Source organism: Notothenia rossii (genome assembly GCF_949606895.1).
Source record: "Notothenia rossii genome assembly, chromosome: 4".
NCBI classification, from domain to species: domain Eukaryota; kingdom Metazoa; phylum Chordata; class Actinopteri; order Perciformes; family Nototheniidae; genus Notothenia; species Notothenia rossii.
The window spans coordinates 11898437-11908319 of record NC_136902.1 but is presented as its reverse complement, the minus strand read 5'-3'; the positions used below and the strand labels follow the sequence as shown (position 1 = coordinate 11908319).

The 9883-nt window shown below is 40.0% G+C and overlaps 1 protein-coding gene across 1 annotated transcript in view; it reads right to left on the bottom strand.

Annotated features, from left to right (window-relative positions):
* lama5 (laminin, alpha 5) overlaps nucleotides 1-9883 on the bottom strand; it is a 104689-nt gene that overhangs the window by 58475 nt on the left and 36331 nt on the right. The window contains exons 4-6 of the mRNA XM_079677621.1: nucleotides 7935-8053; nucleotides 7061-7231; nucleotides 6441-6538 (exon numbers count right to left, since the gene is read on the bottom strand). Coding sequence (XP_079533747.1) covers nucleotides 6441-6538; nucleotides 7061-7231; nucleotides 7935-8053 — 388 coding nt within the window. The remainder of the gene's footprint in view (nucleotides 1-6440; nucleotides 6539-7060; nucleotides 7232-7934; nucleotides 8054-9883) is intronic.

Here is a 9883-nt window from a genome sequence, read left to right as displayed (position 1 = left end):
GGTCAGGAGGGATTGATTTGAATTCCTCCTGCCGTGCTCCCATCTAACACCTGCCTGAAACAAGTGCAGATACACTCGTCTAGGGATACGTGTGAAACCTTTTGATACAAATACAAACCACATTGCAACAGGATATCAATTGTGACCGTTTCAAATAGTAGAATTCCCCTGGAATCACTGACTGATATTTTCCCAAGTACAATTGTTTAAATGCCAGAAACAAAGCAGAGAGATTATCTGAAGAGTTAAACAGTTTGAAAGGAATCATGTCTCACTGATTGCTCTTCCCATAAAAGCTAATCTTTTTAATATGGTTAAAATATCCAAAGAGTCACACATCTAACACTTCTCTGGAAGATCGGTCTATTCTGTGGGAAACAGCTGGATCCAAAGGTCAAATCCAGTCTTTTGGTATCTTTCTCTGAAGAAGCCACAGCACATGTTGGCTTTCAGTTAAAATTGTCCAGATCGTAGCTGATTGGCTCTGAAGACGAGAAACCATTTTTTTCTACTCTATGGAAGCCTTTTGTGGAATTTATAGATGAATGTTTTGTTTGTTTTGTTTGCTAACACAGAAGACAATGAAACTATATTAAAGTAAATTAGAGTACTGAGCAATTAACAAAGAAATGCAACAACACAATTCATCTTCCCCCGCAGTTCCTTCCTCTTAATGTTCAGTTATTATCCCAACACGCAAAGGAAGAGCCTGTTCTCTGACCACACACACACACACACACACACACACACACACACACACACACACACACACACACACACACACACACACACACACACACACACACACACACACACACACACACACACACACACACACACACACACACACACACACACACACACACACACACACACACACACACACACACACACACACACACACACACACACACACACACACACACACACACACACACTAATGATTAACCCAGATGTAGCCTCACCTCCTCGAGCTGTGATCCTGAACTGGAGGTGATGCAGCAAAGTGAAACCAAATGGAGCAGAACAGAACAGTCTATGTGGACAGACGTATATACCGTAGACATAGACTGTATGTGTATACCGAGCAGCCAGCTGGCAACAACATGCTCCACCATCATGTCTGCACTTCAGCCTCATTAGACATGAAGTGTGTTTAACCTAACTATTATCCTCTTATGTTGGAAAATGTATAAAATGAAGATCGTCTTCACCACTTATTCCAACTTTATTATAATGACTAAAGGGTACATTTATCATGGGCTGACATGGTTATGACATATATAATGTGTGTTATTTATCCAGGTGGATCCAAATCACGGGGCATACACAAAGGTTATTTTCCACTCACGGAAACAAGTGCCCTGTTATGGTTTACCTATGTTTAGTTTGCAGCTGAACCTTCTCAAACCTGATTGTTGCATAGCACAAAGTAATCTTCTGCAAAGAGTAAGGAATTACACCTTTTAGCTATTACGGTAAATGCAGGCCGTGCTAAACATAATGTGTAAAACCTCTGGTTACATTTTCAGTGAAACCTCTACATTATTAAAGAGGCACGATTATGTATTTGGGGTTTTCCGTTTCCTGTAGTGTGTTGTTGTGCATGGAAATGGTCTGCGAAGGCTAAAATCCCAAAGTTCTCATATACAGTAATTACAGCTACATGGGATTACGAGTGTAGCCAATAAACTAGCAAGAGTGTTTTATTACCATTATCTCCTGACATCTCTCTCATCTTGTATAAAGGGAGTGAAACAGAAAGGACCCTGGCTCTGGAGGTTCTGTATATGTAGGTTACTGTACGTGAGCCTGCAGACACTCTCTGTTCTATCATGGCAGTATAAACACTCACTCCATGTAAATAAATCCCTCCAGAGACAGAAAGATATTCAAGCTACAAATTGTAGGAAATCTGAACTTCAAAACAAATCCATTAAATCACCTCAGTGTGTTTAAGGCATGTTTAAATTACACATAATTGTGTTTGGGAAGAAATGTTAGATGGTTGTATAACTAGTTCAGCATGTCAGCACCAGTTCAGTGGCTTTAACATAAAACAACTAAGCGTTCAAAGCCTTGGAAGGTTAGATTTGACTAAACTGTCAACAGTATGTATTCAAGTTGAAATAAATATGTAAATAGCGTGTAGAGAACAGAAAAGCAAATATAAAAGTCTGAACAAAAACAGATTGATTTTTAATAAGGTCAATCTGCCTTTAGTTCAAAAACATGTTCCACGTGTAGGGGAGAAAGTCTCCTGGATAAGCGTGTGAAGAGGTGTATGCACGCGAGCAGATATGTGAACGTATACACACACACGTATTCTTACAGTAACTATTGGGGCCCCACCAAGATATTACAAACACCCATCATACACACACACTACATCTATCTACCACCAACACTGATAGACACGCAGAGGAGGTTAAGTTTAATTTCAACAGCTTTCGTTTAAACACACACCTGACGGAGTGTGTGAGGCTGAACTCTGCTCAGCGTCTACAGATACAGGCTCAAACACAGATATGACATTCTGAGAATGATTGCATTCCCTGCTTATAGTGTAACAGAAGATCCTAAAGTCTAGCCTGAGGAACTTTCCACTACAATATCTAACAATTAAAAATGCATTTGTCCCATACAAAGTGAGAAGGTTTTCCCTAAAAAACGAACAAAGTATAAGCTAATACAAATAAATCCTTCTCAATCATCACTTACAGTATGACCCACGAGAACCCTATCATAAGGCAGCGATCAGGGTCCAGATTGTAAGCACAATCAAAGAGAAAACTATGAAGATGTTGGGCACAGCAAAGAAAAAACACCAGCACATACACAGTAGGATGGCAGTGACACATTTGAATGTGCTGAGAAATCCTACTAATTGTGCTCGTATAAAAGTTAGCGCTGAGCTTCAGTCTACCAGAAATCTAGGTGTAGTCATGGACTCTGACCTGAGTTTCAACAGTCACATTAAAACAGTTACTAAATCAGCTTGCTATCATCTAAAGAACATATCTAGGATTAAAAGACTGATGTCACAGCAGGATTTGGAAAAACTTGTCCATGCTTTTATCTTGAGTAGACTGGACTACTGTAATGGTGTCTTTCCAGGTCTCACTAAAACATCTATTAGAAAGCTGCAACTGATTCAGATCGCTGCTGCTCGAGTCCTCACTAACACAAAGAAATTGGATCACATCGCTCCAGTTCTGAAGTCTTTACACTGGCTTCCTGTGTGTCAAAGAATAGATTTCAAAATACTGCTGCTGGTTTAGAAAGCTTTGAATGGTTTAGGCCCAAAATACATTTGAGGGCGACTGTGGCTGCGAGGGAGTGCGGTCGTCTTTCAACCAGAAGGTTGTGGGTTCAATCCCAGCCCATGCTGTCAACATGTCGATGTATCCTTGGGCAAGATACTTAACCCTGAGTTGCTCCCGATGGCATGGCCAACGGTGTGTGAATGTGTGTGAATGTTAGGTCCTATAGAGTAAGGTACACTGCTCTGTATGAATGGGTGTGAATAACATGTAGTATGTAAAGCGCTTTGAGGGGTCTTAAAGACTGGATAAAGCGCTATATAAGTACAGTCCATTTACATTTCTGACCTCCTGCTAAATGATGAACCATCCAGATCTCTCAGGGACCGGTCAGCTTTCTGTCCCTAGAGTCAGAACTAAACATGGAGAAGCAGCGTTCAGTTATTGTGCTCCAAATATCTGGAACAAACTCCCAGAAACCTGCCGGTCCGCTGCAACTCTGACTACTTTTAAATCCAGGCTGAAGACTTTTCTTTTTGTCGCTGCTTTTAATTGAACTATTCATATCTTAGACTGCACTGTAACTTTTATTCATGTATGTTGTCTTTTAATGTTTATTTTATTATCTTTGCTTTTTAATGACTGATTTTAAATGTCATTTTCTTAATGTCTTTCATGTTTGTAAAGCACTTTGAATTGCCTTGTGTTGAAAGGTGCTATATAAATAAACTTGCCTCTCAATATGTATATTACTAACTGTGTCACTTTAGCAACTCTATCTTAAATCGAGGTCATGAACATTTTTAAGATGCATTTGACACATGTGCATCTCCTCTCTCGTCACTGCACAGAAAGTGGTCTCAGAATGTCTGTTAGTCCATTTTTATATTTTCCGAACATATTGTCATTTAACAAATGTGGAGGTCATGCCCCTAGTTTAACAACTGCTGATTTAGAGTAGAACCATCGATCTAAATAAAGCCACCTGCCTCTGTATCTACTGTTAAACAAATGACTGCTATCTCCTGCAGAATGTCGGGGTCACAGTGCGAACGCCTCCCAGCAGAGGTATATTTGTCTCCCCTGTACAGTACATCAACATATGTGACACTCCCTCCACTCCTCCCCCGTCTCCCTTCCCTCCCACTTAAAATCCCTGCTTTGCTCACAAATTCCAAAATCACTCATGTGCACCAACAGAGACAGAGCTACACCAGCAGCTTCATGAGAGACTGTCTGCAGATAGACAAGTCTGTACAAGTGTGTGTGTGTGTGTGTGTGTGTGTGTGTGTATGTGTATGTGTATGTGTATGTGTATGTGTATGTGTATGTGTGTGTGTGTGTGTGTGTGTGTGTGTGTGTGTGTGTGTGTGTGTGTGTGTGTGTGTGTGTGTGTGTGTGTGTGTGTGTGTGTGTGTGTATGTTAATGCATCATTTGCATTTGTGTGTAAAAGAGATAAACGGGTGATGTTTAACAGAACTGTACGTGTGTGTGTGTGTGTGTGTGTGTGTGTGTGTGTGTGTGTGTGTGTGTGTGTGTGTGTGTGTGTGTGTGTGTGAGTGAAATGGTGCAAGTGATTGCTGAAAGATGTGTTTCAAGAAATAACTTGTTTTCTTTCTTTATCTTCCGTTACCAGTGAGATATGTTGATGTATGTATGTGTGTGTGTGTGTGTGTGTGTGTGTGTGTGTGTGTGTGTGTGTGTGTGTGTGTGCGCATGCATGTATGTATGTATGTATGTATGTATGTATGTATGTATGTGTGTGTGTGTGTGTGTGTGTGTGTGTGTGTGTGTGTGTGTGTGTGTGTGTGTGTGTGTGTGTGTGTGTGTGTGTGTGTGTGTGTGTGTGTGTGTGTGTGTGTGTGTGTGTGTGTGTGTGTGTGTGTGTGTGTGTGTGTGTGTGTGTGTGTGTGTGTGTGTGTGTGTGTGTGTGTGTAATTGACATATAGGATATTTGACAGTGACGACAGTTTATAGAAAGATTCCATACAGCCTGCAGCTAGCTTTACACTCACACACACTTACACAAACCTTCTAATACTCGTGCAATACAAACACATCGGCCCATATAATTAAATGAATCACATACTGCCCACTTCCACTTCTCATGAGACACCTACGCTTATCTGGAAACTCTCTCAGAGTCTACAGTATATCCACATGCATTAAAACAGGTTCGGTCTTGTTGTCGTGCATCAACAATAAACACTAAAGAAAGGACAGGAGCTTTATTTATATGGAAGTGGTAATCAGAATACTTCCTTCAAATACTTCCTCTCCACCTGTTTCACCCCCATAAAAGTACAAAACAAACATGTTTTCCAGCACTTTGAATAGTATGAGATGAAAATGTATGTTGTTTGCCCCCCCAGGGAAATAGATGTGGAACAGTCTTGAAAAGTCAGGAGTTGCATGAAGGCCAAATGTGAGTCTTGGTTTAATCTGTGTTAGCAACAGATGTGTGTTTATTTGAAAGGTCTTGCTGATTATTGCATCTACTTCATCATTTGTTTCCCTGATTGTATAGTCAAGTTTTAAACTGTGGTTTCTTGTGTTGTGACAAATCTCACTTCTTATTTGCTTTACAGATGAGCAGGTATGTTTTCCTGATGAATACAGACTGCACCGGCAGAGAATGGAAGCACAGCCAAGACTAATATAATCCCTTGCTTTAGATCAGAGCCAGAGCTCAGGGATATGATTTTTGCAGCACTGAGTGTGTTAAAACATGTGTCTGTGTGTGTGTACAGCATGTGTGTGTTGGAGCAAGTAGAAGCGTCTGAGTCATTGTAACACACACACACACACACACACACACACACACACACACACACACACACACACATACACACATGCACACGCACACACGCACACACACACACACGCACACACGCACACACACTCTCTCTCTCTCTTGATCTACAAAATCCAGTCAAAACAGTTGGTATGACAAGCCTGTGAGTCATAACAGTAAAGTCTGATTCCCTCATTTCTGTGTGTGTGTGTGTGTGTGTGTGTGTGTGTGTGTGTGTGTGTGTGTGTGTGTGTGTGTGTGTGTGTGTGTGTGTGTGTGTGTGTGTGTGTGTGTGTGTGTGTGTGTGTGTGTGTGTGTGTGTGTGTGTGTGTGTGTGTGTGTGTTTGATCGTTTGAGGGTTGTGTATACATTGCTCTCTTACTTGTAGGGGTCGTTGGGGTCCTTGGCGTTGCAGGACTCAGCGTGTCCGTTACACACACAGCGTCCTCCGATACTGATGTCTTTGATACTGTAGTAATACTGTAAAAGCACAACAATACACACAATATTCAGATACACAGTATGAGAAAAAAAAAGTTTATATTCATGCAAGTAAAAACATTGTCCTTCAGAAATATTTTTTTCCACAAAATGTTGAATTATTCCCATAATTTTTTTTTACCAGTGCCATTTTTTTACCTTTTGATCTTAAAAAGTAAGAGGGTATCCAAAAGTTAATTAATTAAGAATTGGTGGTAATGTGCAGGGAGGTAAACAATGGTGGATTTGAACTAAGAAGAACAAAAATGAATGTATTAACAGAAAAACTGTAGTGCCTTTAGGAATAACAGCTAATTAAAAGCTGGAAATACGTTTTATATGTATATAAAATATACACATTTTTGTAATAAAAATGTATGTATTTGACTGTTTTTGTTGCACACACCAGGGAATCGTTTCATGTGCATGACAAGCTGTAAGCAGAAGTGTTTTCTTTTATCAGTCATTTTTTGGAAGAATATGACACCAACATATCAGTCCTAGTTTATCCCATTTCTTTACCCTGCGTGTGACAGTGGGGTCCCGCAGAGCTTTGCCCATCAGGTGTCCCAGCAGCGTGTTGGTCCTCAGGAAGCGCAGCTTGATGTTGGTTGCCTTGGTGAAGTCCCTGAGGACCGGAGAGTAGGAGAAGTTCATGGCCCCAGGCCGACCGTTCACCAAGGACACCACGACCTTGGAGAAGAGGACAGAGACTATCAGCTGAGCAACAATGTGGAAATATGAAAGATAACAGCCTGGGAACGTCCCCACAGAGAGGGATGGTATTCACAATATGATACCATGGCAACAAAGTAATCTATGTTAATGATTCTATATTGCATGATCTTACTACAGGATGGTTTTCCTGACTAATACATAAAGTGTTTAAATAGTTGAAACATGCCCTATTTCAGTGTTTTTTTATACCATTTTAGGATGAATATAGAACATTCCAAATCATTTATAATAACCTCTTATTAAAAAAAAAGATAATATTAAAAACTGTGTAAAAACGTTGAGAGAAGATGTTTAGGCCACACATGATATGCAAATCATATGCTTAATGTTCAGTGCTGCAACTAACACATTTTATAAACGTGTCTTCTAATATATTTGTATCCATCTCATTAATCTACTTGTTTTTTTTTCTATGAAATACCGAAAAATAGAAAAAAAAATGTCCATCACTATGTTCCTGTATCCAGTCCAAATCTTTAAGATATTCAGGTCCCATAACCTCACATTATTACATTTGAGTAGTTGGAAGTAACTTATTAAATGTAGTGTGTGGTAATTTTTCTGTTGATCGTCTAATTAATAGATACACAGACACGTTTCTTCAGCTCTACAGGTGTGGCGGGGACGCTCAAGCACTTTCACTCAAACAAACACTCACCTCTCCATTCTCCAGCGGGACGATACGGGAGTATTCAGTGGTGCAGATCACGTCATTATCATTGCTGATCCTCTCGATGCTCTGCTGTCCAAAACGCTCAATACAGTCTCTCTTTGAGGCTACACACACACACACACACACACACACACACACACACACACACACACACACACACACACACACACACACACACACACACACACACACACACACACACACACACACACACACACACACACACACACACACACACACACACACACACACACACACACACACACACACACACACACACACACACACACACACAGAGAGAGAGAGAAAGGGGGGAGACAGAAAAGAGAAGCTTCTAATCAGTCTTAACCTCATATTTGTAAACGTGTGAACATCCCATCATGTTCAAAGTGAGCAGTGTGAACCATCTTGATTTTAATGATGAGTCTCAGTGTGATAATTAGAGGAGGGTCTCTGGTTGGTGGAGGTCTGTATTTTAGTCCTCACTTAAATATAACCCAGCTGCATGTTCAGCTTCACAACAGCTGGATTACAGCTTCATCACCTTCCACTGAATAAAGTGGGAAATACATATAGAAACTACAGATTGTATTTGGATTAACTTATTAATAATTTAACATAGAAAGAAACCAAATTATAATTTCATGAAATCTGAAAAAAACAAAAATTATCCTTTTTTTTTACGGATATAAAAAAATAGAATCTTCCAGTTTGTGAAGCTAAGGAGGTAAATGACAAATCATTTACTATCACACATCACAAAAACTTTTTTTTTTAACTTAAAAAATATCAAAATGGTGTTTGACTCGTTTGCTGTTAATCGTTAGTCCAAATAATTAACATGCCTTTTACATTTTACAATCCGTACTAAAGTGAATTGAAGTTCATGTTATTTAATGTAATCTCATCCTATGAACGATGGCTGGTCAATCTTGCTTAAGAGAATCTTTCCTCGTCCTTTTAGGAATATTCAAACTGTAAAAGTGTGTGTGAGAGTTTGAGACTTCAGTTGGTTTAATTCACATTGTTTCTAGAGCACATTCCCAGAATCGCTTCACTTTATCTCTGAAGTGTCCTTGACACAGAAGAAGAGTGAAAACATGACAGAGAAGAAGAGGAGGAGGGAAGGTAGATTTTATAATGTCAATATCCCCCCCCCCTTTGTGTGTGTGTGTGTGTGTGTGTGTGTGTGTGTGTGTGTGTGTGTGTGTGTGTGTGTGTGTGTGCAGTTAACAGCTGCAGCAGTTCAAACTCAAACTGTGAAATAGCTTTTGAGATTTACAGCTTTGAGGCCAACACTAATTTACTGTACGGTTTACTGTACACACACACACTGACACACACATTCTGTTGCCTTCCCTCTGGGTGAAATGTAAGTGTGTTATATTTTACTTTGTAAAAAACGATCTCTACAGTAGGGCTGCGCCACTTATGGGAGGTTAATGAGTCGATCTAACCAAGATATTAAGCAGATTTTCAGATTAAATCCACTTTTCTCAGCAGACAGGAGCGGACCTCCCACTCAGTGCTGCTCTGGCTCCACAGGACTAATTGCCAACTGGCTCCGAAGAATATAGGCGACCAAATGTGATTGGATTTCGGGGGTGCATACTTCAGCAGAATATTATAAGCAATTTGTGAGTTCAGGTCAGCTGATGGTCAGTGTCTGTCAACGGTTCGTCATAAGCCCGGGAACCATTTTGCACATTTTTTGAAAGCTTGAAAATTGAACTTAAAAGCAAAATGTAGATCATCTCCTAAAAGGTGGGCTTGCAAAAATGTGAAAAAGTTTACATTTTTGCCTGCAGGTTCTTCCATCAAAGCGACCTGAAACTAGTCAATGTTGTGACAGTTGGCTGCAGATATTTGCTTTTTAATTAATGTACAGGCAATTTCCCGATCAACAACAGCTCGCAGGCTTCTCAATCTGGTTT